Source organism: Galdieria sulphuraria (genome assembly GCF_000341285.1).
Source record: "Galdieria sulphuraria unplaced genomic scaffold scaf_37, whole genome shotgun sequence".
NCBI lineage: Eukaryota > Rhodophyta > Bangiophyceae > Galdieriales > Galdieriaceae > Galdieria > Galdieria sulphuraria.
Window position 1 is genome coordinate 124,665 of NW_005178438.1, and position 24,549 is coordinate 149,213.

Genomic DNA, 24,549 nt, shown 5'->3' on the forward strand with positions numbered 1-24,549 from the left:
ACAACTTTCTGATCCTCGCTGTATATCCATTATGTTTGCATTCTGATCTCTATTGACGTTAGCACCATTTGAATTTTTTTCTCGGCAACTTTTGAGAAAAAAATTCTCTTGAAAATATCATTTTAACATTTTTTGGATCGGAAGTTTTTATCTGTTTCTATGTCTTAGAAAAAGTGAGCAATTGGGGAAATATCCAGCAGTATTGTGGAAATTGACCTATGGCACGTGTTTCCAACCGATATGCTCAAGTATCTCAAAGTGAAGAAGACGTTGAAGCAGAAGACTCTTGGTCGGATACTCGACACTACAATATTTCTCAAGCAACACCATCTTATGCTTGGCGGAAACTTTCAAGGGGCTGGTTTAGAACTTTTGTAACAGGCACTGGTGTATTCATGCTTGTGCTGTTTTTTATTGTATTTGCACCTTGGAAAAATCGTGAAGGAGATCTTCCACCCAACGGAGATCGCTTAGGTAGAGCTACTTGGACACTCATCCACGTCATGGCTGCAAATTACCCAGCCAATCCTACTCCAGAAGATGAGACACAAGCAACTTCGTTTATAACGGCCTTGGGTCATCTGTATCCTTGTGATTATTGTGTGGAACATTTTGCTACTTATTTACAACAGCATCCTGTAGAGTAAGTTGGCTAAGTATATCTGTGATATCCTCTAGTTAAATGACTTGTGTAGTGTGAGCAGTAGAGAAGCGTTTCTATTGTGGACCTGTGAAGCCCATAATGACGTTCGAAGGCGACAGGGTAAAGTCCTTTTTCCTTGTAGTATTACAGAATTGGATCAAAGATGGTATGATTGTGGTTGTAGTTGAGGGTAATATATGTGCACTGTATGGATTCTCTGCATATCTATATCTATACTCGATATACAGACAGTCTATTCTTCTCTACAAAAATTGTTTACAAATAGGCTAATATATTCTTTGAATAGGGGTTGGGAAGGTAGTAGTAACACATGATGAACGTCACGATTGGAAAGAAAAGGGGGATACTTAAATATCCGCTAATAACCCAAATTTTCTAAAGCACACAAGCAGAGGAATGCTTTATCGCCAACGAAAGTGTGCATAAGCTCTATTCTGTTCAGCCAATCTATGTAAATCGTCTCTTCTCTTCTTTGCTCCTCCTGCTCCCTTTGACAATTCTAATAGCTCATTAGCCAACCTCACATGTCCATAGTGCTCTTTTCTATCTGCAACAGCTTGCCTACAACGTTGAACTGAGTCTCGACATTTTGAAAGATAATATCTTTGCTCACTTGATGAAACGAAGGGCCTTGCCTAGTTGTTGTTCTGGCTTCAAAGGAATGGGCACTGCCACCTTTTTTCCGTGGGGATAGTGCGGTATCAACGCCACCAACGGTTTGGCAATATCTACAGCTCGATGAACGAGGGATAGTGGACTAATAGAAAGTGGATCAAACTGTTTCTTTAGAGACACTTTTTACTCACTCCTTAACTCCGTGTTTCACCTTCAACTCTCTAAAAGCTTCATCTATCAGCTTGAGTGACACACCTTTTTCGCCATCTCTCATAAATATATTGACCATTTTGCCAATAACTACATCGCTCTTGTAAAGTGAAGACATTGGCCAATCAATCAATCAATCAAGGAAAAATACGATTGTCTTCATTGGCTAAATTCTTCCAACTTGTATAAGAAACACAACTAGGGATCCAATAATAATTTTCGTTGTCTATCCGCTTCTTCTTTGCTATTCTTACATACAGTAGGGATCAAATTCTTGGGTCTACAAATGGAAACAAATTCTCTCAGCTCAGAAAAACTACTGTGTTCACTGTAAGGAACACCATACAATACACAGTTTTGTTTGAGTTGTCTGGTCAAAATACCAGGTTTCAGGTTACCATAGGAACGGAGCATCTTCTTTCCAGTATAAGACCAACCGGTAGGCCGGAAAGCAACAAAAGTATTGTATCTCGTGGCGTAATTTTTGGCAATTTCTCTCATCCCGCCAAAACTTACGGTTCTCATATCTACAACATGTAAACGAGAAGCAGAGGGTTCTGTCGTTAGCAAGTTTTGGACATTTTCTGGTAACGAAAGATGATTCAAAATTCGATATTTTCTCTTATCCACATACACCTTTTCATTCAGTCGTTCCGCAACATGAAGAAATACCTTCTCCTATATATATAATGACATTCAATGGTTCTCTCTATGACAAGATGACCAACCAACCTTTCCTATTTGATAAGTGCCAAATAAAAATAGGACTCGAGAATGGAAAGATTCTGCTTTCACAGCTTCCAATACTGCCTCGACAGCTTCTTGTTGAGAAGGAAAGTCATATCGTGGATTGCAATAAGTCGTGTCGAGAAATAAATAGTCTAAACAACTTTTACCAAACATTTGGGGAATCTGAGAGTGCAATTCAATTGAATAACGAAAATCTCCGGTATGAAGAATCAATTCCTTTGTCTGCCAAACAAAAAACAGAAACATGACACTTCCTGGACAATGATTGGCATCTAATACGGTAACAGTGGCACCCATCGTTCCTCGAGTAGATTTTCCTTCATCTTGAACATAACAACTTTGATTGAGCTCTAATACACAAATATATTCATCTTTAACTCCCAATTGAGACCGAATCAATGATGCAGTAATACGACTACAGAAAATGACACCTGCTTGAAATCGACTAGTAAGACCCATAGTATGATCCTTTTGGACATCAGCAACATATATTGGTTGACATGTTCCAACAATTATCACTTACGGAATGGAAATGAGATAGAAAAAACTGACGACAGTCACCTTGACCCGCCATCTTAAAAGAGTCAACAGTAAAACTGGTTCCCGGAACTCGTTTAGAAAAAGGGTGTCCTTTGCTCTTTTTGTCTTGTACGCTGGCAGTTTCTATCATATTTACATTATTATGATTTGCATAAAATATTGGATACAGTTTTCTCTCTGCACCACTTGGCTCTTTTGGAGCCCTACTACTCATTGGTGATTTGTTCTTCAAACTTTGAGACTCATGACTTGGAAGAGCATTATTTGGATCATCTTTGCAAACACTCTTATCTGAAGAGAGATGTAAACTTGCAAGTGATAGACAAGTGTTTCCTCCATCCGTTGCAAAAGTCGGTGGAAACTCACAATCACTCAAGTTTTGAATTATTTTCTTTCTTGCACCCAAAGTATGGACACCGATGGTCTTCAAGGTTTCTTCGTCCAAAGTCTTGAGTGTTGCCAGTGAATCAATTCCATGTGCCACCAATATATCTTCGTAGTACTCCAGTTGGAGAGAAAGCAACCAAGCTCTCAAAAATAGCCTCTCCTCGACAATAGGATTGGCATCCTTATCATCATTAGAATCCACTGCGAAGTTTAGCAAAAGTCAAGGAAAAGTGGATGTGCTTGAGTTGTCAAAGTGTCTTACCTCTTTTCTTTTGTACAGTTACGGGACTTGACAAGACATCCAAAAGGTTCATTTGCGTACTAGAACCATTCTTTGTAGCTACTTTGCGAACAACATGCGGTGGTGTTTTCCATCCGAACACTTGACGAGAGCGCTTTTTTTCAGTGTTTGACATGTTTTCAAATCAAACATGAAAACCAAAGAATGGAGTGAAACCACATTATTTTTCAAGATTTTGATGTTTGTGGATCCGATCTCGATTCCCCAAAGAAGCACAAGACTTTGTCGTTGTCTGGCAAGTTCTCCAAATAGAAAATATTTTATTTTGTACCATGGTGTGAATAAGAACTTGCTATTTCCTAATTATATTCTGGAACGGAAGCGACGGAAACACTCTTCAGCCATTTTCTCCACAAGTATGGGACTCTTTGGTTTAGGCTGGCCTGAAATTGCCGTCGTTGTTGTTGTTGGTACCCTTATTTTTGGACCAAAGAAAATATCAGAGCTTGGAAAAGATTTAGGGAAAGTTGTGGGTAGTATGAAACAGGCTACTAGCGAGTTTGCTGAAGGTATGGAGGAAAGCTTAAAAGAAACTGAAGAACGGCGGAAAGGACAGAAGGCTTCTTCTGAAAGTGATGAACAAAACAAAGTTCAAAGTATCAACCCAAGTTTAAAGGAACAAGTTTATGACGTCCACTGTGAAAAATCGGATAGTGAAAAGGAAACCAAATACTATTGATGTTGTTCATACGGACCTTTTTGACCGATAAAGCTTTTTGTCTTGTTAACAGTTGGTTATGTTTTGGTATTTGGAGTGGTCCATTGTATTATCTTCTGAATGATGATAGTTTCTCATAGAGAAACACTTTTAGGAATAGAGTCGTATTATCCAACTCTCGTTCTCTGCACATAATAACTGAGCAAAATTTAATTATTCTTACTTCTTCCATCATCCATAAATATTGGAGTGTAGAATACTTGCTATAGTTATCCAATATCATCAGTTCTGTTTCATTTGATATTTTGTTCGTAACTCATTCTACTACAACCTGATAAATAAAGTTGCAGTGGAACAATTGGTTATTGGAAGTACAAAATAGATGGAATGCATTCCTCGGCGTTTTCTGTCAATTTAATAATAAATAGACAAAAAGAAGAACAGTCGGTTTAAAGAATTTCTTATTTGGTAATTGCTTGTTGCATGTCCAGAATTTCACTATTTCGGAAGACGGTTGCCAACTTGAAGAACAGGGGAGCAAGACAACGTACAAGTTGGGTTTCAGAATATCCCCTATCTATCAGTGCAATCTTTTCACGAAACTTCTTCTCAAAGCCCCTAAATGAAGGTATATGCCCATATTCTTCTTTAACAAAAAACCCAACCCTTGGTTGCTAGGACAGTCCCCTTCTTCTTCTTCTTCCGAAAGTGTGAAGAAGACACAACCTCAAGGAACTTCTTCGGAAAGAGTCCCTACCTGGAAAGAACGTAAGTTGCTCATCTCTTGAACTTGAACACTTCTCAATACACATAGTTGTGGACGCTACCGCAACCACTCTATTTGCGACAGAAATGGTACGAGGACTTATGATGACACTCCAGTATTTCTTCCAGCCTGCGGTTACCCTCAACTATCCCAGTGAAAAGGGACCACTTTCTCCACGGTTTAGAGGAGAACACGCTCTCCGAAGATACCCTTCAGGAGAAGAACGATGCATAGCTTGCAAGTTATGTGAGGCAATATGTCCTGCTCAAGCAATTACTATTGAAGCGGAACCTCGACCCGATGGTTCAAGAAGAACCACGAGGTATGATATTGATATGACCAAATGCATTTATTGTGGAATGTGCCAAGAAGCTTGTCCAGTGGATGCCATAGTAGAAGGTCCCAATTTTGAGTACGCAACAGAAACTCATGAAGAGTTGTTGTATAATAAAGAAAAGCTGTTGCGGAATGGTGATCGCTGGGAGACAGAAATTGCAAAGAATTTAGAAGCTGAAGCTATGTATCGTTGATAAAGTTGTTTATTGTGTGTCTTGATACTTCAGTTACTATTGTGGTAGAGAACATGTGCAACTTGTCCTAGGAGCTTTTGAGTTTGTCTCAGTAGAAACCAACAACTTGGTTACATTTCTGTATGCAAATATTTCTTTGATACTGTTGCCTTTTTCACTTGTAATATTTCTCTCACGTTACTTTTGCCATCTTGTATTCTATGCACACAAACACATGAAAGTTTTCGAGAATCGATAAACGAATGAAATGCCTCTGTACCACCACCTACTCCGAAATAGAAACATTTTCCTGAAAAATACGCAACTCCACCGTCTTTCAAGAGATATTCAAGACAATTGCATAACAAAGGAAATAATTCCACACGATAAACGATTTCTGAAGCAAGTATCAAGTCATATTTTTCCTTTAGTTGACAATGAAACAAACAACTCCAGTCGCCTGCTAGAAACAAGGAGTTGGCAGCTTTTAAAGTACAATCATTGAATATGATATTTGGAAATAATACTTGCGTTATAACTGGCATATTAAAGTCTTGAAAGTCCATCTTTACTCCTTCCTGAAGAGCAAATATACCTGGTAAACCGTGGCCACAACCAAGCTCCAAACCTTGTTCAACATCAAGACAGTCATTGCTATCTAGATACTCTATAAGATCAATGGCACCTTCCCAGAGCTTGAAACCTCCTTCATAGACACCACTGATAATGTCCTGACAGTGCTGGTCGACTCTAAAATACTTGCTGGTAAGTTCTACAGATTTTCTCTTCCATAAAGTACGACGATTATTTATAATAACTTTTTCGGTTTCATATGAAACCCCAGTAGGAAAGTTGCTGGGAACTGTGCAATATTCCAAACTTGTACTGTTGTGCTGTTGTTCAAAAGTGGAATTACAAAAACTCGAAGAAGAAGATGTCTTCTCGGCAAAGTTAAATCGGAAAGCCATTGTGACATACAAAATCTCACAACAATTTTTACTCATGGAAGACAAGTCCCAATACAAGAAGACTAAAAAGATAACTTCTCAGGGCTCTAATACTTCTAACTTTCTAGGCTCCAAGCCCATCTTACTCTCCAATTCAAGTATACGTAACGTAGTTTTAGGTATAACATCTGGAGTCAATGACAAGCTGTCGATACCTTGTCGTACGAGGAACTCGGCAAAGTCAGGATAGTCACTTGGACCTTGACCACAAATACCCACTTTCCTCTTAGCGTGATGTGCTTCTGAAATAACTTGTTGAATCATTTTCAAAACGGCAGGATTGCGTTCATCATACAAATGAGCAATGATTTCATTGTCCCTATCCAGACCCAATACCAAAGAAGTCAAGTCATTGGAGCCAATACTGAATCCATCAAATATTTTAGCAAATAAATCTGCCATAATTACATTCGAAGGTATTTCGCACATCACATAAAGCTCCAATCCATTCTCACCTCGTTTCAAGCCTTGTGAAGCCATCAGTTCTTGCACTCGAATGCCTTCTTCTACAGTACGGCAAAACGGAATCATTATCTTGACATTCTTCAATCCCATCTCGTCTCTCACTCTCTTGAGTGCTTTACATTCCAAAATAAATCCTTCCTTATAACGAGGGTCATAGTATCTTGAAGCTCCACGGAAACCAATCATTGGGTTGTGTTCCTCAGGTTCATAGGCAGTTCCTCCAACTAGATTACCATATTCATTTGTCTTAAAGTCGGATAACCGAACTATAATATCATTTGGATAGAAGGCTGTAGCCAACTACTTCCATTCAGAAACAAGGAATAAAAATGGCTCCAATAACTTACCATTGCAATCCCAAAAGCTAACTTTTCTACAAAAAACTGAGCCTTGTCTTTGTAACCAACGGTCTTCTTATCAATAATTCGTTTGACTTCTTCATCTTGCTGGTCATAATACAAAAGTGCCAAGGGATGTATGCCAATGTAATTATTAATAATGAATTCTTCTCTTGCAAGACCGACACCATCGTTCGGTATTCGAGACATCTTGAAGGCTTCGGAAGGATTAGCAAGGTTCATCATGATCTTTGTTCTTGGTCGTATTTCATTCGGAATTTCCATTTTCTCGCAAACAAATTCTAGTTTGCCTTGATAAACCTTACCAACTTCTATGCAAACATTTCAATGCTACCAACTTTAAAAACAACAATAAAAAGACTAACCTCCACCTGCACAGCTTACGGTAATATCCTCACCATCCTTGATGACTTTGGTTCCTTTATCTGTGCCTACAATGGCAGGTATTCCAATTTCTCTGCAAACTATAGCCGCATGACAAGTGCGCCCTCCTTTATTTGTTACGATGGCAGCAGCAGTTTTCATAACAGGCTCCCAATCAGGATCAGTCATTTCTGTAACTAAAATATTACCAGGCACAAAAACTCGAATGTCTTTTGTAGATTGGATAATCTGAGCTTTTCCTGATGCCATTTTGGACCCTATCGCTCTTCCAGTGATAAGTGTAACGAGCTTAGATTCATCAGTCTTGAGATAATAATTTTCAAACACATTTGCAATCTTGTTTCTCTTTGTTGAATGAGCTGTTTCAGGTCTAGCTTGGACAAGGAACAATTCACCAGTGACTGCATCCTTCGCCCACTCGATATCCATTTGTACGGCATTGTCATATACAATCTGTGAATAGTGACGTTGAATGCGAACTGCCCATTTCGCTAGTTGCAAGATTTCTTCATTCTCTAACGCAAAGCGCTCACGATATTCCTTCGGGACAGGAACAATTTTTGTAGTTGGATTCTTGCTCAAAGTTCCATTGGGACCATTTTCTGAAGCAGCATAAATCATTTTTGTGTCTTTCGAACCTATAGTCTTTTGGATGATGGGACATGGCGCAGTTTCCAAACTTTCCTTAAATACATAGTATTCATCTGGATTTACATGCCTATGAAAACAAGCGTTCAATAAAAAGACAAATCTTTGGAGTAGAAATGCATTTACCCTTGTACAACATTCTCTCCCAGTCCTTGAGAACAATGGAGTTAACACAAAACTATACCCAAAGGCAATCCAGAAACTTACCGTAAGATGCAGTCAGAAAGACAACCTTATCAAATCCAGTTTCCGTATCTAAAGTGAACATTACACCAGAACAAGCATTTCCAGCATCGACCATTCTTTGTATTCCCACAGCCAAAGCAATTGAATTTTGTTCAAAGCCAAACTCTGCTCTATAGCATATTGCTCGATGCACAAATACAGAAGCATAACATTCCTTCAATGCACTTAACAGATGGCTTTTCCCTCTCACGTTAAGAATGGTCTCATATTGCCCTGCAAAACTAGTGCCAGGTAAGTCTTCTGCCGTTGCACTGCTACGTACTGCCACTGGGAGGTTCTCTACACCTTCTCTTTTGCACAGGTTCTCGTATGCTGAGAGTACTTCTGCTTCTACTTCACTTGGAAGTGTGCTCTTTCTAATGGCTTCTCTTAACTGCTCTGCTTTTTGTGCCAGCGCTTCGTGTTTATGAAGGTTTTCTTTATTCTCGAGCCATTTTGAAAGCTCATTTATTTGCTGAGACAAGTTGGCGTGGTCTAGAAAGCGCCTGTAGGCCTTGGCTGACACGGCAAACCCAAAAGGAACCCGTATGCCAACCTTTTGAAGCTGGTTAACCATCTCACCCAGTGATGCAACCTTCCCACCAACATATTCTGTATCTGTAGCACTAATTTCGTCAAACCATAGGATGTTCTTGGAAGCTTTATTATTCTGAGTAACCTTTGAAGTCGTCATTGTCAGTTAAAAAATTTCTACAAATGTCCTTTTTGAAACATCACAATTACTCTTAGTTTGTACCTCGTGGATGTTTCTACAGCGGCCCTCATTGAGGAGTAGAAAAGTAGAAACGGATTAGGGTTTTCTACCCTTTTCGACAACGCACCCTCACAATCACAACGGCGAATGTGCGCCGTCCGTCCATTTTGTACCAAATGTCTTGCGGAACTCTACAATGGAAAAGTTTTGGTGGCTTTGGCGTCTCTACAAGTTGGCTTTTTTATTGCTGGGATGTTTAGTATTGGAGCATTTGTCACTTTTCTCCTTTACAAAAACGAAAGCAAGAATTGTGTTAGTGAAAAGTTACTTTAAGTCTCCTTTTATTCAACCACCGATGCTGTAAACTCATTTGAGCCACATGACAGCTATTATCAACGTCACAGGAACTCTTTGAGTAGTCTAGAAAAGCAAGTGAATATTTGGTTTGAACACTGCAAAGTCTGCAACTAGTGTATCCATGTTTTCATACACAGATAGGTTTGTGTCAATCTTTGTATTTATGTCGACACACTGTTGTGTCTCATTCACACTTATTGCTTCTAGTATATTACATGGTTGCCTCCTATAATTGAGACAATAGCGTTTAAATGCTTGTAATATTGAAAAATTGGCTGTCCGTCTACAAACGAGCGTAAACTGCTGCCAGTTTTGATCCCCTTCTGTTACAATTTTCTTCATGAAAATGTGAACACTCAAAAATAAACTACTTGCAACTCAAAAAACAAATTTTAGAATATATGGCAGTCGAAGAGGATGGATCCAACATATGAGTCATGAAACTGATAATATCCGACGAATCTTTAAGACTAGGAACAGGTATTTCATAAACTACGTTGCAGATGATGCATCCCAACGGCAAGGAGTTTGTAAGAGTTGTGTATAGCATTAGGCACTTGTATAGTCTTTGCTAACTGTCCTTCCAATCAACAAATGATATACAACAACTTTGAAAATGGGAAAATCGTAACCACGCTTCTCAATTTCCATCTTAGTATTCCATCTCATTTTAGGATTCTTGATGAGCACAGCTTAGTGGTGCAAACAAAGAATTTTTCACAAGCTAATAAGAAAATATGCAATTTTAAAAGTATACTATAACAAAAAAGGATTCAGTTCTTTCGCACGCATATTTACAGATTGTTTAACGGTTCCTTTTAAGTGCTTCCAATCTTGCCGATAGATCATCGCTCGGGTCACGACCTAACAAACGTCAACTCAGTAACCTAAAAAGCTTGTTTGAAACAAACCTTCTTCAGTTTGCTCACTCTCGTTGGTACAAAAAACATCATCACCAATTTTTTCGTCACTGAAACTGGACGCTTCGGGTAAGTACCTACAAAGATAGTTCAATCAGAAAAACGAACCATTTTCTAGTTTTATCTCAATCAGACAACCTTGCGCGTTGAGCATTGCCTGAAAATACGGGTGTTGAAGCTGTAGAGTCCAAGACTGAATGGTCCTTCAGTTCCTCAAACTCAGCGGGTGCCTTCCACTCTAACTGGAACATATCTGCAATGTCTTGAAGTTTCTGTAAAACAACGTTACCATCTGGAACAGAATAAAGCAATTTTGAATATAGTCGTGGATTGACTAAGCTATTCACTCCCCAAACTCGCTGTGAAGGCTGTCCAGCACAGGCACTATCTATCAGTTCTGGTCCAAACCTGCTGGCTAGCATTTCGGTCAAGGTTTGCAGCTCAGAAGCATCGAGACGGCAGGAAGCAAATGCGATGCTGCATACAGCTTCAGCAATTTCAGGAGGCAGTGGTCTAAGTAACTTTCAATCTTCTTGTATGTTCACAGACAAACATAACGTACGGGTAAGGGTTCTCCTTGGTGGCGTGAAAGTTCAAGGCAAGAAGATTATGTCGTGTTAATAGAGTTTCACATAATACTTCGACTATTTCGTATGACTCTATCAGTAGCTCATCTCTTACCATCTAGGAATATGGAAAGTCCCATAAAAGGTGAGAATTGAAAATTTGAAGTACCTGTTCTGCACGGATTCGTGCAAGTTCATCCTTTCCACCTTCTAACAGAACAGCAACCTCTCTTTGTTGCAATTTTACAGAATTCTTGTTAAACAAGTTTTTCAAGGCTGGAACTGGGCTAGCAAGCAAATTACATACCGCAAGTTTACTTTTTTGCAAGCGTATGCGATTTTCACCTCCTTTCAAAAGCACTTTACTAGAAAACAATAGAGACACTTATATGTTTTAAAGAGTTTCACCGCAAAAGCACAACTCACCACTTTTGAAGGTCGAACTTGACTTTTGGCTTTCGAGGTCCCTCCGAAGACAGCAACTTGTTGAGAAATCCCATGATTTGAATTTTCTGTGAAGCATTCGAATTTGCAACGAACCTTTTCTCGACAAGATTATCATGCTTTTCACATTTCAATAAGTAGCTTTGATCGTAGATAAGAATATGTATGGCTATAGAAAACTGAGGAAGGAAAGTGCTTGTGATCAAATAACTAAATAATCTTATCTAGTTCAACATCCTTGCATGTGAGAATACTTCGAATATCGTTGTGTCACTGCAAATATTCTTCTTTTTGGGACTTTATGCTAAAATAACTTTTGTTGCATTGGTATTGCATATTTCTAGTTTATCTCTTGTGGTTACTTACTTTTGGTCAAAGTAACTTTTAGCTTTTTCTGGTCTGTGAAGATAACTTGAACGGAGAAGTATTCTCAATACAAGAAGTTTCAAAAAAGAACAACTTGAACTTTATCTAAGAGTTTAATTCCGTCAATTAAGCTTCAAGTAGATGTAGCAGCTTTGAAAAGTCTATCCACCCTATTCTTCTGTCGAAAGTTGGAAATAAGTCGTCATGGCATTTCCTCAAAGTTTCTTCGTATTCCTTATCTAAAACATCAAAAGTGGAACATCTGGTCTATCGGTCTTGTATCACTGTATTTAAATCAAGACTTTTATTAATTGTCTGTGACATTTTCCTTGTATTTTATTGGTAAATAGTTCAATGCTCATTCTTTATGCATTGAGTGACTTTCAATAGACATTGTTTAAGTTGATATTATCATCTCCAAATGTTAGCTGCTCAACTACAAAGCAGTCTAGAAGACATTTTAGTGGTCTTTTATCCCAACTCTAACGGTGCTTACTTTCTTTGTTATGATTCTTCTTTATTTTGAATATTGTTGTCCTAAAAAGTCAGTACTTTTAGAGTCAACCAATTATTTCTCGAAGCTTCCGACCCACATGAAATGAGCTTCAACTAGAAATATGTAGCCTCTAACAACGTAATTAATGGCTTTGGGCATTCGTTAGTGGTGGCGCACTCATCCGAGATTTTTAGTGATCCATCTTTCTCGTTAAATACTTTAGTCGTTTACAGACTTTTCAAATGTCTCAGTCGTTCTTTCTGTATACACCTGTATATTCCCTAAGTGCTGTTGATAACCGCAAAGTGTTCTGTAAATCTTGTCAGCAACGATGCTCGGGGTTGCTCAAGTTTATCAATCCCAGTTTGTCCCCACAAGGGTTTCTGCAGTCTCCTAATCAGCGAATCGCTCTCTCTCGAAGAAATAGGCGTTTCTCAAAAAGGGGTTTGATTGCTGCGAGGAATTCCGTCGGTGACCAGAGTTATTATGAACAACACGGTAAGAAAGAACAGAAGGACAGTCGTTCAAGCAGCAGTGTGACACCTTTACTTGATACTATCAACTTTCCCAACGAACTGAAAAAACTTTCTTTGCAGGAACTCCTGAGACTATCACACGTAAGTTACTTGTTATATACTAGAGTTACCTCGCTCAAGTGTTTCGTTAGGAGCTTCGTTGGGAAGTCATACGAATTGTGAGTAAGACTGGTGGTCATCTTGGCGCGGCATTAGGCGTAATTGAATTGACTCTTGCAATTCACTACGCCTTTAACACTCCAGAGGATCGGCTTATTTGGGATGTCTCTCATCAATCGTATCCACATAAAATTCTTACGGGTCGTAGGAGTCGTATGTTAACTTTGCGCAAGTATGGTGGCTTATCAGGCTTTACAAAAAGGGCAGAATCGGAATACGATCCTTTCGGAGCGGGCCACTCTAGCACTTCTATTTCTGCAGCTCTTGGAATGGCTACAGCAAGAGACCTCTCAGGAAAACGAAACCATTGCATTGCCGTTATTGGAGATGGAGGTATTACTGGAGGAATGGCATACGAAGCAATGAACAACTGTGGATATCTTAATCACAGAGTTATTGTTATCCTTAATGACAATAACCAAGTATCATTACCTACAGGAACGAAGACTGCTGGTGGAGTATCTCCTGCCGGGGCTCTTTCCAAATATACTAATCGTCTCTTATCTTCCTCCCCATTTCTTAATATCCGTTCTTTGGCAAAGGATTTATCACGCATCTTTCCTCATCAAGTTCAAGGATTTGCTGCAAAGGCTGACGAATATGCCAGAACACTGTTCACAGGTGGTGGCACATTATTTGAAGAACTTGGTTTCTACTATGTTGGTCCGGTCGATGGTCATTCCCTCGAAGACCTTATTCCGATTCTAGAAAATGTCCGAGATATGCATGTCAATAAGCCAGTACTTATCCATGTGAAGACTGAAAAAGGTAGAGGCTATCCTCCAGCGGAGAAAGCACTGGATAAATATCATGGTGTGACTAGCTTTGACGTTGAAACTGGGAAACCTCTAAAAAAACAAGATGTAAAGTCTAGTTCAGCGCCTCTCAACTACTCTACGATATTCGCCAATACATTGATTCGAGAAGCAGAAGAAGATCGCAAGATAGTTGCTATCACTGCTGCTATGCCTGGAGGAACAGGGTTAAATCTGTTTGGAGAAAAATTTCCCTCTCGATGCTTTGACGTAGGCATTGCAGAGCAGCATGCGGTAACTTTCGCTGCCGGATTGGCTTCAGAGGGTTATAAGCCATTCTGTTGCATTTATTCAACATTTCTGCAGCGTGGTTATGACCAAGTCATTCATGATGTCGCACTACAGTCCTTGCCTGTGAGATTCATGATAGACAGAGCAGGGATGGTCGGGGATGATGGTTCCACACATCAAGGATCTTATGATTTAACTTATCTTGGATGTATTCCTAACATAGTAATCATGGCTGCTAGTAACGAAATAGAATTGATGAACATGGTGGTTACTTCTCTCTCTATCGACGGTAAGCCAAGTGCCGTAAGATATCCTCGAGGTGTTGGAGTTGGAATCGAGACATTGGTTACCAAACTAGGTTATCAGTTGGAAGACCAGAAATTGCCAGAGAGAGGTTCCGTATTAAAAATTGGAAAAGGCAGACTAGTTCGTAGGGGGCGTTTTCGTGAAGGAAAGAATTCTACCCAAGAGGGACTGATCGAGCGTCGACTTGCAAGACAAAGCAACTCTGGCGCAACAGACCTTTATTCGGCGGAGAAAGATAATAGTAGCCTTTATAGAAAAACTCATGTAGCATTACTTTCTCTGGGCACTCGCCTTGTTTCTTGTGTCGACGCTGCTGTACATTTGGAAAGCTTAGACGAGCAATTGGCGGTGACTGTTGCAGATGCTCGTTTTATGAAACCGTTGGACATCGAACTTATAGATTATCTTGTCAAACAGAACGAAATTCTTATAACAGTAGAAGAAAATAGTATCGGAGGATTTGGCTCTCATGTCGTCCAATACCTCAGCCAAAATGGCTACTTAGATACTGGTAACCTCAAGTTTAGGTCTATGGTGATTCCAGACAAGTTTATAGAACATGGCTCACAAGGTGAGCAGTACGATGAAGCTGGATTACAGTCCCACCAAATAGCTACCACCGTTTTACGTTTAGTCGGAAAGGTCCCAGCAGTAATCTAAGTTGCTTGCATTCTTTCCTTGTCGATGATTCTTCTTTTCTCATAAAAGTAATAGCTGTTACTTATTCTGTAAATTTTTTCTTAAAAGATCTTTTTGTTCGTCCAATAAGCTTGTCATATTTGTGGGCCACCGCGCTTTAGAATTTCTTATCCCATAAGATAATTTTTTCCTAACACCTCTTTAGATGAGATACTTTATTCACAGTATGTTTCCATTAGAATGAAAGTCAACAGTTGTCTCGAGAACTTTGAAGTTAGCTGTAGCGTGTTACATAGACTCGTCAGTTATTCACAAATGGGAGGAAACGGTTTTCTGTGCTCTTTGAACAGAACCTGTTCCAAAAGATTTGGGATTTTGCTCTTGTTATTTCAACAATATTGGATGCCCTTGTGGTCTATCTATCATCTATGGGGGTAATTGCCACAAAAGGGTTTAGTTGACAATTGAACACGAAGCATGCCCGAAAATCGTAACCATGGGCCCGCCAATATTTAAACGCGTCATTCGCATGATTCGCGCCAAAATTACTCTTTAAATAGAGGACGTTATCGCTAAAACAGATACACTTAATCGATTGTTGACTTTCGTTTGACGTTGGTGCCTCATTAAGCCATCGTTGAACTACTTCTCTTATTTCTTACAGTTTAAAGAAAGACAAGTTAAAAATGCGTGAGGTGATTTCTCTACACATTGGCCAAGCTGGTGTCCAAGTAGCAAACTCTTGTTGGGAACTCTATTGTTTAGAGCATGGTGTGAACGCTGACGGTACCATTGACAAACAAGGGAACACAGCAAACGAGGAGGCATTTGGTACTTTCTTCACTCAAACGAGTTCTGGACGATATGTGCCTCGTTGCGTCTTCGTAGACTTGGAACCTTCTGTTGTAGATGAAGTTCGTACCGGTGCTTATCGTCACCTTTATCACCCCGAGCAACTCATTTCGGGAAAAGAAGACGCTGCTAACAATTATGCTAGAGGACACTATACTATTGGAAAAGAGATTGTTGATCTTACTTTGGAAAGAATTCGAAAGCTAGCGGATAACTGTTCTGGATTACAGGGATTCTTGGTGTTTCACTCTGTTGGAGGAGGTACTGGAGCAGGCTTCGGCTCGCTTCTTTTGGAACGGCTCTCCGTTGACTATGGCAAAAAGTCTAAGCTCGGCTTCACTGTCTATCCCTCTCCGCAAGTTTCTACTGCGGTTGTAGAGCCCTACAACTCTGTCTTGTCTACTCATTCTCTTTTGGAGCACACTGATGTTGATGTTTTGCTTGACAATGAAGCTATTTATGACATATGTCGTCGATCCTTAGACATTGAGAGACCATCTTATACTAACTTGAACAGATTGATTGCCCAAGTTATTTCGTCCTTGACAGCTTCTTTGAGATTTGATGGAGCTCTGAATGTTGATATCAATGAATTTCAGACTAACTTGGTGCCATATCCAAGGATTCACTTTATGTTGTCTTCATATGCTCCTGTGTTGTCTTCAGAGAAGGCTTATCATGAGCAAATGTCTGTGGGCGAAATTACTAGTTCTGCGTTTGAACCTTCTAATATGATGGCTAAATGTGATCCCAGACATGGAAAATATATGGCTTGTTGTCTAATGTACCGAGGAGACGTTGTTCCAAAGGATGTCAACGCTGCTGTTGCATCTATTAAGACGAAACGTACTATTCAGTTTGTGGATTGGTGCCCAACAGGATTCAAATGTGGAATCAACTATCAGGCTCCTTCTGTCATTCCTGACTCAGAATTGGCGAAGGTCCAACGCGCTGTTTGCATGATCTCAAACAGTACTGCCATTTCTGAAGTCTTTGCTAGAATCGATCATAAGTTTGACCTTATGTATGCAAAGAGAGCTTTCGTTCATTGGTATGTAGGAGAAGGTATGGAGGAAGGTGAATTTTCGGAGGCACGTGAGGATCTTGCAGCTCTTGAGAAAGATTATGAAGAGGTTGGCATGGATTCCAATGATGCTGAAGGTGATGAGGAGTTTTAAAACCATTAGTCGTTCCTTTCTTGTTTAGTTTGGTTTCTTTGTTGCATGAAATAAAACATTAGCCTGAGTTTTGCAAAAGCAAGAAATATTTATTTTGTCATCAAAGACAAGTGTTTGTTAAAGATTTCATGCCAAGTTCCAATAGTGATTCCACCAAAAGGTCTCTTCCTTTTAGAGTGATGCAACGATGATACATCTCTATTGCATTTTCATATTTGCATTGGCTATGATATGTCACACCAATAGCAGAACAAATGTAGGGGTCTTGTGGAGCAATCGTTAAAGCATCTTCAAGGGTATCTAATGCTTTTGAATATAGTCCTTGACGTCGGTAACAGTGTCCTAAACCTAGCAAAGAAGCAGTCAACATACTAAAGTAGCCACTCAACTCTGGATATGCACTTGGAATATCGCCAATCATTTGCTTCGTTAGTTGTAATGACCTCTGAAAGTTATCAATCGCACTTGCAAAGTTCTCTTGTCGATAATGTAAGACACCCATTTCATGAAAAGGTTGAGGTTCTGAGGGTGCGATACTCGATGCCTGTTCTAACAAACGCTGTGCCTGCGAAAAATTGTTTTGTCTCAAATATTCGATTGCCATAAATAAAACACTATCGAAACTGAGTGAAGAGAGGCGATACACGGTCCTATAAGAAGCCAAAGCTTGATCACTTTCATCTTGAAATGCAAATGCATGTCCTAGAGCTATCCATGAAAGAGACCATGATGGTCGTAGCGAGGTTGCTTTCTGGAAATATTGTCTTGCCTGAAAATATTGATTACAACTCAAATAATAGCAACCAACAGCATACCAAGAACATTCCGACTGGGGGAACTCTCGAACCAACCAATGCGCGAAACGAAACAGCTCATGGACTTTCCCGAGGGCATACAAACATGCTGCCTTCCATGTATACACAGAAGAACAGTATTTATCTTGGGTCAATACTTTGTCCAGAACTTGGTCGCAATGTGAAAATCGTTTTTGTGAATACAAAAAACCACATATCGTTATTAAAAAGTCCGTATCTGATGACAACCTTTTTAGATTGTCCTCACAGAAGTAATGGGAATGACAACTCGCAAGAACGTTTTGCATAGACTCTACAGAAAGGTAAAACCGTTTTGGAACCGTCTCATTGGTCAAGGAATTCAATCTTAAGCTTGCAATTTCATAAAAGCTACTCAGAGAACATTTAAGAAGTCCTGAATAAAAAAGTTGCAACCAAGATTCATCTTCCAATAGTTTTGAATTCAAAACAAGCTCTCTCTTTTCTGTTTCTGTCAACAAGTCACTTTCTGACAAAGTAGCTATCGCGTCGATGCAAAAACAATCATACTGAAGAGCTTCTTTCAACAGTTCTGTTGCTTCTTTCTTCCTAACTAGTTGTAAAGCTGCTTTTCCTTGCAAATAACAATATGCTGCTTCCACTTCACGACTGTTTTCTTCCAATAAAACAAAAGAAGAATCTAGTGAAATAGGCAATGACTGTTCATTCGATTTTCTTGAGTCGAAGTTTTCGTGGTCTTCGAGTTTTCTTGAAAAAAAAGACTCTAGCAGGCTATCCTTATCACCGTTCAACTGCTGCTTCGTGTCTTGGTGAGACAAGATGCTGCGAAGAAAAAAGATTCTGTCAAGCTTTTTTAAAGAAGAAATATTTTCACTTTGTGTGCTGTAAAAGCTATTTGCTCTTTTAAACTCTCCACCCAAAAGGAGACAGTTGAGGTAGATGAGCTTTGCATCTGGAGATCGTTCAGTAGCGTGATAGAGCTTGCTTGCTAGAAAACTAGCAGTTCTTATTAGTCCGAGAGACAAGTATTTGTAAATTTTCAACTTGACTGGGTACATATCGTCAGTGCAGTTACTTAACTTCATCCTTTTGATTTTCAACAAGAGAAATGTGAGCGCGCCAAATAATGACAAATAATATATTGGTTAAAGTACAAAGCCGCATAAGGAATCAACCATGTCGACGTAAAAAGAACATCCTATCTTCCTATTTATCTTTATTGATAACCCATTCCGTCTTAACGATAATATTCAAGCTATTGTTCATAGTTGAAACTAGAGAGACCAAGTTGGTCTCATGATAGATTTTCATTATATCGAGACACGAAATCTTCTAAAACCAATTGCCAGTGTAACCAACTAGTTCCTCCTTGAGTAAATATACAAAAAGGACTCCTCAAAGGTCCATCTGCACTTAGTTCACTCGTGCTGCCATCTATAAATGTACCATTGGCAAAAATGACTTGTTCCTCATATCCCTGAGTCCAACGTTCCATTCATCAGATACTTCGAGATAACAAAAGAATAATAGAAATAAATCACATACCGGTGTATTTCCAGCTATAGGTTGAACATAAGAATTGACTGGTGACATTCTTTGCACAGATTCACAAAAACTTGAAACCAAATGAGAATTTCCTAACTGTACTGATTGAATGATATCTGTTCGATAATCATGTGGAAGAGGTTGAACTGGAAAACCTAAGGATTTCATAACTTGTGAAATCAGGCAAGCACCTTTAATAGCTTCTCCAACAAATTGAGGAGAAAGAAAGAGACCTTGATATAAGGTTCTAAGATGGTCTAATGTTGCTCCTCCTTGAATACCCGGTGCAGAGAGTCTACTCTTTGCCAACTCTACCAGTTGCATTCTTCCCGCTATATAACCCCCAGAAGGAACAATGGTACCTCCACAGTTCTTGATTAACGAACCTGCAATAATATCTGCGCCTACATGAGTTGGTTCCATTTCTTCTACCCATTCTCCATAACAATTATCCACAAAGCATATAATATCGGGTCGAATTTGTTTTACATGAGCAATAGCTTTTGCTAATTGTCTTATAGTTGTTGACTTCCTCCATGCATATCCACAAGAACGTTGAAAGAATACGAGCTTTGTCTCTTTACGAATGAAACCTGATACTGCATCCAAGTCTATTTCACCATTTGCTCTCAAGTCAAGTTGTCGAAAGCCTATTTGGAAATCTTTCAAACTTCCATTGCCTTGATTCCCTGTCAACCCAATAACTTGTTCCAGGGTTTCATAAGGAGGACCAGTAAGGGACACCCATTCATCTCCAGGTCGCAGGATTCCATATAAACAACAAGCAATGGCGTGTGTTCCAGAAAAGAATTGGAGTCTAACCAGTGCGGATTCACAATCGAATAAAGAAGCATATATTTGGTCGAGTGTTTCTCTTCCCAAATCTCCGTGACCATAACCGTTAGCACTCCAAAACATTGAAGGCGACACTCTATGTTGACGAAAGGCCTCAAGTAACCTAAATAAATTCCTCTTGGTTATTTGGTCTCTACTTTGAAATATAGGATATAGGCTCTCTACTGCTTTCTGTATCAAAAGATGAGAGTCTGCTTTATCAACCACTCGAATTTTATTCGAGCAACATAGTTTAGTTAAAATAGACAAAGTATATCGTACTGAAAGAACTTTTCTTGGAATAACATGACTACGAAAAGGAAACCGAACAATGTTCGAGTCTCTTACAACACAAAAATGAGACGCATATGAACTATCACAAAGAAAAGCAGTAAGCATTCTTTTTCGACAATGTCTTTCGTTGGGCAGCTGTATCCATTCTACAACAACTTGTCAGAACAAAATGTTCCTTTATCACAATAATGTAAACAAATAAGGCTTCAGACTATTTTTATTGCTTTCTCGGATTCCTTCTTCACAGTGATGGTAACCTGTCTTCATTCTTATCCAAAGATAAAGATTTAGCAAACAAAACTCTCATTTTTCGATTCTTCTGTAGCCATTTAGCATAAAGTATCGTCATTATAAAGATAACTACAAAACAAGCAATAACCACAGCAATGAAAAAATAGGTACTTCCATTCCTTAAATGCTCAATAGGAATGAGCATATTGAACGCAAAGTAAGCAGGAACCTGATGGCCAAGTAATATAGAATAAGTGAAGTATTCAAAAGTTACTTACCAACAAAACTCCAGAAAAAACAGCAGAGAAAAATACTCCAGCAATATCAACTTCCAAAACGCGATCGGTCCTTCCTTTTATATCCGCAATACTTTCTTGCTCTTTCAAACGGAGACTACTCTTCACTTCCATTGTTCTATTCTCGAATAAGAGAATTTTCTATGAAATTTGAATTCATAGAAAAAGTTCAAAAATGTTTGACTTACCTTCAAACAGGACAATATACAATTCATCATACCATTCCTTTCGTGCAAATAATGCACAAATGTTTCGTTACTTTTTGCTATGTTAGAACCTTCTGCTACAGCCAATAGTAAACTTCTGACATTATCCAATACTTTATGCATATTTCGTAGTTCTTGTTCCAACTGTGAGATGTCACTTATAACACAATGAACGCGTTCCACTTCGGAATAGCCAGCCAACTTTCCAAGTCTACTTGAAGAATTTAATAGAGCTGAGTATTTTTCAATACTTTGTTCGTTGTAGTAAAGAGAAACATTAATCACTGTTTCCACTACAACGCAATCAAATGAAACGTCGGAAGATCTTGCAAGTTGTTTTAAAGAATTATTCAAAGCAGAGAAAAACACTTCCTCTATACTTTCCTTTAAAGGAATTACTTCAACAACGAGTTCACTTCTAATGGCAACTTTAAGTTCAGGAGTGGCAATGAAAAGCCAGCTGGTTCCTGTTTCGACAGACGCTTCTTCAGCCAACTGTGAAGTCAGCATACCAGAACAGTTTAATTCTTCCAGTGAACTTTCTTTAGCCTTGAAGTCTTTACGAAACGAATATGCTTTTCTTGTTGACTTTATACGCTTCCAATCTTCGTCACTTATCCTTTCGAACAAGAACATTTTTCAACAAACAATCCTGTTGTTGTGCTAAAACGAGAAAGACCCAAAATTGCGTGCTGAAGGAGAGAATGGAAATCCACCTTCTTTTCCTATTAAAAATGCAGCTTTTGCAGTAATATGAGGTAAGAGTGTTAAAAGAATAGAAAGTTTTTCTCGAGAGTTTAGTAGCAACTTTAACAATAAATTTTAATTGAGAACAACTATTTAGCCTCTTTTTCGTTTGTCGTAGTTTTCTATAAGTAGTTTCATATCTCAAAATGACAGTCAATTTTATGAAAACATCATTAAGTAAAAAAAAATTCCAAGAAATTTTTAGTTCAGCGGGAAATTGCGTTCCCACGAAACTACTGAATGTGGTTTTTCCCACATCCAAAAATGTGAGGCGGAAAAGTATAGCTGTTTTGAGTTACGTTTTGTTGAACTACAGTTTCATCATCTTAGATGTTTTCATATACAAATATATCTACTTGAGACTGATTTCTTTCATTTTGCAAAAAGTATAGTACTTGAAATTTGCTCAAGCTAAGGTACACTTATCGTTCACCATATCATTCTATAGGCCCTCTATTGCAAGTTTCCAAAAAGCTATTTTCATTTCTGCAAAAGTTACAATCTGTATAACATTCTTATAGAACAAGAAGCATTCCAGTCAATCCGTACACAAATTTCAATCTGGTATTTCTAAAGACTTGTCCGAGCTTTATCATGTTCCGTATATAACGCAGCAGTATTGCTCATGGTTTGTTCTCCATTCCTATAAGAGTGACCGGTTAACTTTTTCCAGTACTCTTTTGCATGATTTAAATTCTTCTTGGCAATACTATACATTGAATATTGGAATAAGTCCTGAATGGAGTCCATCTCTAAGCCCTTTGTCTCTGGAACAAATAAATAGACAAAGAGGGTGGATAACAACGTAAAACCAGCAAAAAAACCAAATGCTCCTTGGGCATGCATCGACTTAAGCATAGCTGGCCAAGTAAACGACACTATAAAATTGAACAAATAGCTAGCAAATGAGTTCAACGTCAGACACTGTGATCGAATATTCGAAGGATAAATTTCAGCAACGAGAACCCACACAACAGGTCCAAGGCCAAGGCCAAAGAAGAAACGAAACAATATTGTTCCACTGATATTCAATGCCTCACGTAGTTCATTTCCACCAAGAAACGACAAGCCACAAACCCAAAGAGTCAGAGACAGAAATGGCATAGACAGCAACAATAACGTCCTTCTGCCTACACGATCTATCAGCCAAATAGTAGGTAATGCAAAAAGCATTGTTGCAAAGCCCAGTGAAACACTAACATTGATGCTACGAGAAACAGTCATACCCGTAAGTTGCAATACGTAATCAAAATAATACATCACAGCATTGACACCACAAAACTGTTGTGCAATTTGGAGCGCAATTCCCAACATTATTAAACGCCGAACACTAGACTTCTCAAATACAATGCGAAGAAATCCAGAAGATGACTTGGTTGTCTCTCTTTCTTTTCGCATGAATTCACAGATTGAAGCATAATCTTCCAAAGCTGTTTGGTCTGAACGACGTAATTTCACTAGTGAATCCCATGCCGCCTTTTCTTGTCCGCGTGCCAATAGCCATCTCGGAGACTCCTCAGTGAAAAATAAGCCAACAGTCATACAACTTGCAGGAACTACTATTGAACCAAGCATGAAACGCCAGCCACTATCTACGTGAACAAAAATCACGTCAACAACAAGACCAGTGAAATAACCAATTGCATAAGCCAGTTCATAAACCGTAGTAAGTGTTCCTCGAGTATCTTTTGAAGAACTTTCTGCCAGAAACATAGGTATAGTGCTAGTCATGAGTCCCAAACATAACCCTAAAGTAAGTCTCCCTAACAATAGAACTGTCCAACTATTACAAAGAGCCTCCAATAAGCCAGCTGCTATGACGTCTAGTCCACCGAAAAACATAGCGCCTTTTCTACCGAAATATCTATTCAACACAATAGACCTACTCTAGATGAGAATAATCAAAACTCCTCCGTTTAACAAACTCACAAAAGTGAGCCAAAAAGAGCTCCCAACAACGTTGAGGCAATAGTAAGACCTTGAAGAGACGCGTTCAGGTTGAATCTCGAAACAAAGAACAATTGTGCACCACTAACAACTGCAGCGTCCATTCCAGCAACACTTCCACCAAGAGCAGACACTACTAATAACAGGTACAGCTTGATAGGCAAACCTTTCATTTTGAAAACGAAGCGCAAGTACCCAGTAAAATGCTCACATCAGCACAAATGTCATAATCGGTGGTCAAAGAAAATTTAATTTCAAACTCTGACTCTTCTAAGAGTCATTAAACTATGTTGCTAACGGAACGGATACTCATCAAATATATGACACTCTTTTCTTTATTCATAGCAGAATGATAAGCTGGATAGTCAAACTTTTAGAATGCCGAATACAAGAATAGTCAATTTCTCGTTGCTTTTAAATAACAATAATATTTTCCCAAAATGATAAATGGCCTCCTTTACTTTCTTTCATTTGAAAAGTGCTAAGGATAGTTGTTTTAGTTCAAAAAATAGTTTTCGAATTTCGTCATTCAAGTATACTTAAGACTGAAGATTTCAAGAACAATTTTCTCAATACTCTGTTCTTAT

At 38.8% G+C, this 24,549-nt stretch overlaps 14 protein-coding genes across 15 annotated transcripts; 5 read left to right on the forward strand and 9 right to left on the reverse strand.

The window, feature by feature from the left end:
* The first annotated feature begins 56 nt into the window (after positions 1-56).
* Positions 57-1,007, forward strand: Gasu_42010 (uncharacterized protein). The gene is made up of 3 exons (XM_005704825.1): positions 57-643; positions 696-809; positions 951-1,007. The coding sequence occupies exons 1-3, from the start codon at positions 219-221 to the stop codon at positions 976-978; spliced, it is 567 nt and encodes a 188-aa protein (XP_005704882.1). The 5' UTR covers positions 57-218; the 3' UTR covers positions 979-1,007.
* Gasu_42020 (30S ribosomal protein S7 (plastid)) lies at positions 882-1,656 on the reverse strand. Of its 2 annotated transcripts, none has more exons than XM_005704827.1 (3): positions 1,471-1,656; positions 1,278-1,421; positions 882-1,225 (listed from the first exon to the last, which is right to left on the reverse strand). In XM_005704827.1, the coding sequence occupies exons 1-3, from the start codon at positions 1,605-1,607 to the stop codon at positions 1,066-1,068; spliced, it is 441 nt and encodes a 146-aa protein (XP_005704884.1). In that variant the 5' UTR covers positions 1,608-1,656; the 3' UTR covers positions 882-1,065. The 2 variants fall into 2 exon arrangements, with proteins under 2 accessions (XP_005704884.1, XP_005704883.1); XM_005704826.1 differs by having other exon boundaries at positions 1,012-1,225.
* A 5-nt stretch (positions 1,657-1,661) lies between these two features.
* Gasu_42030 (DNA ligase) lies at positions 1,662-3,606 on the reverse strand. Its single transcript, XM_005704828.1, has 4 exons — positions 3,429-3,606; positions 2,763-3,367; positions 2,222-2,707; positions 1,662-2,167 (listed from the first exon to the last, which is right to left on the reverse strand). Exons 1-4 carry the CDS (start codon positions 3,580-3,582, stop codon positions 1,688-1,690), a joined length of 1,725 nt encoding a protein of 574 aa, XP_005704885.1. The 5' UTR covers positions 3,583-3,606; the 3' UTR covers positions 1,662-1,687.
* Positions 3,607-3,616: 10 nt separating this feature from the next.
* On the forward strand, positions 3,617-4,565 carry Gasu_42040 (sec-independent protein translocase protein TatA). Its single transcript, XM_005704829.1, has one exon. The coding sequence runs from the start codon at positions 3,646-3,648 to the stop codon at positions 4,144-4,146; it is 501 nt and encodes a 166-aa protein (XP_005704886.1). The 5' UTR covers positions 3,617-3,645; the 3' UTR covers positions 4,147-4,565.
* Position 4,566: 1 nt separating this feature from the next.
* Gasu_42050 (NADH dehydrogenase (ubiquinone) Fe-S protein 8) lies at positions 4,567-5,467 on the forward strand. The gene is made up of 3 exons (XM_005704830.1): positions 4,567-4,753; positions 4,804-4,893; positions 4,940-5,467. The coding sequence occupies exons 1-3, from the start codon at positions 4,609-4,611 to the stop codon at positions 5,419-5,421; spliced, it is 717 nt and encodes a 238-aa protein (XP_005704887.1). The 5' UTR covers positions 4,567-4,608; the 3' UTR covers positions 5,422-5,467.
* A 4-nt stretch (positions 5,468-5,471) lies between these two features.
* Positions 5,472-6,376, reverse strand: Gasu_42060 (uncharacterized protein). Its single transcript, XM_005704831.1, has one exon. It carries the CDS (start codon positions 6,366-6,368, stop codon positions 5,532-5,534), a length of 837 nt encoding a protein of 278 aa, XP_005704888.1. The 5' UTR covers positions 6,369-6,376; the 3' UTR covers positions 5,472-5,531.
* Positions 6,377-6,380: 4 nt separating this feature from the next.
* Gasu_42070 (pyruvate phosphate dikinase (PPDK) / phosphoenolpyruvate synthase) lies at positions 6,381-9,206 on the reverse strand. The gene is made up of 5 exons (XM_005704832.1): positions 8,471-9,206; positions 8,390-8,414; positions 7,597-8,333; positions 7,220-7,542; positions 6,381-7,172 (listed from the first exon to the last, which is right to left on the reverse strand). The coding sequence occupies exons 1-5, from the start codon at positions 9,180-9,182 to the stop codon at positions 6,447-6,449; spliced, it is 2,523 nt and encodes an 840-aa protein (XP_005704889.1). The 5' UTR covers positions 9,183-9,206; the 3' UTR covers positions 6,381-6,446.
* Positions 9,207-10,584: 1,378 nt separating this feature from the next.
* Positions 10,585-11,696, reverse strand: Gasu_42080 (uncharacterized protein). The gene is made up of 5 exons (XM_005704833.1): positions 11,473-11,696; positions 11,354-11,411; positions 11,216-11,299; positions 11,043-11,164; positions 10,585-10,993 (listed from the first exon to the last, which is right to left on the reverse strand). Exons 1-5 carry the CDS (start codon positions 11,544-11,546, stop codon positions 10,606-10,608), a joined length of 726 nt encoding a protein of 241 aa, XP_005704890.1. The 5' UTR covers positions 11,547-11,696; the 3' UTR covers positions 10,585-10,605.
* Positions 11,697-12,576: 880 nt separating this feature from the next.
* Gasu_42090 (1-deoxy-D-xylulose-5-phosphate synthase) lies at positions 12,577-15,537 on the forward strand. The gene is made up of 2 exons (XM_005704834.1): positions 12,577-12,969; positions 13,020-15,537. The coding sequence occupies exons 1-2, from the start codon at positions 12,595-12,597 to the stop codon at positions 15,057-15,059; spliced, it is 2,415 nt and encodes an 804-aa protein (XP_005704891.1). The 5' UTR covers positions 12,577-12,594; the 3' UTR covers positions 15,060-15,537.
* A 39-nt stretch (positions 15,538-15,576) lies between these two features.
* Gasu_42100 (tubulin) lies at positions 15,577-17,169 on the forward strand. The gene has a single exon (XM_005704835.1). The coding sequence runs from the start codon at positions 15,725-15,727 to the stop codon at positions 17,066-17,068; it is 1,344 nt and encodes a 447-aa protein (XP_005704892.1). The 5' UTR covers positions 15,577-15,724; the 3' UTR covers positions 17,069-17,169.
* A 2-nt stretch (positions 17,170-17,171) lies between these two features.
* On the reverse strand, positions 17,172-18,996 carry Gasu_42110 (anaphase-promoting complex subunit 6). The gene is made up of 2 exons (XM_005704836.1): positions 17,309-18,996; positions 17,172-17,232 (listed from the first exon to the last, which is right to left on the reverse strand). The coding sequence occupies exons 1-2, from the start codon at positions 18,945-18,947 to the stop codon at positions 17,195-17,197; spliced, it is 1,677 nt and encodes a 558-aa protein (XP_005704893.1). The 5' UTR covers positions 18,948-18,996; the 3' UTR covers positions 17,172-17,194.
* A 66-nt stretch (positions 18,997-19,062) lies between these two features.
* Gasu_42120 (aluminum resistance protein) lies at positions 19,063-20,666 on the reverse strand. Its single transcript, XM_005704837.1, has 2 exons — positions 19,408-20,666; positions 19,063-19,339 (listed from the first exon to the last, which is right to left on the reverse strand). Exons 1-2 carry the CDS (start codon positions 20,638-20,640, stop codon positions 19,157-19,159), a joined length of 1,416 nt encoding a protein of 471 aa, XP_005704894.1. The 5' UTR covers positions 20,641-20,666; the 3' UTR covers positions 19,063-19,156.
* A 30-nt stretch (positions 20,667-20,696) lies between these two features.
* Positions 20,697-22,006, reverse strand: Gasu_42130 (uncharacterized protein). The gene is made up of 3 exons (XM_005704838.1): positions 21,251-22,006; positions 21,045-21,203; positions 20,697-20,995 (listed from the first exon to the last, which is right to left on the reverse strand). The coding sequence occupies exons 1-3, from the start codon at positions 21,902-21,904 to the stop codon at positions 20,777-20,779; spliced, it is 1,032 nt and encodes a 343-aa protein (XP_005704895.1). The 5' UTR covers positions 21,905-22,006; the 3' UTR covers positions 20,697-20,776.
* Positions 22,007-22,074: 68 nt separating this feature from the next.
* Positions 22,075-24,226, reverse strand: Gasu_42140 (MFS transporter, SP family, sugar:H+ symporter). Its single transcript, XM_005704839.1, has 2 exons — positions 23,945-24,226; positions 22,075-23,897 (listed from the first exon to the last, which is right to left on the reverse strand). The coding sequence occupies exons 1-2, from the start codon at positions 24,133-24,135 to the stop codon at positions 22,586-22,588; spliced, it is 1,503 nt and encodes a 500-aa protein (XP_005704896.1). The 5' UTR covers positions 24,136-24,226; the 3' UTR covers positions 22,075-22,585.
* Between the last annotated feature and the right edge of the window lie 323 nt (positions 24,227-24,549).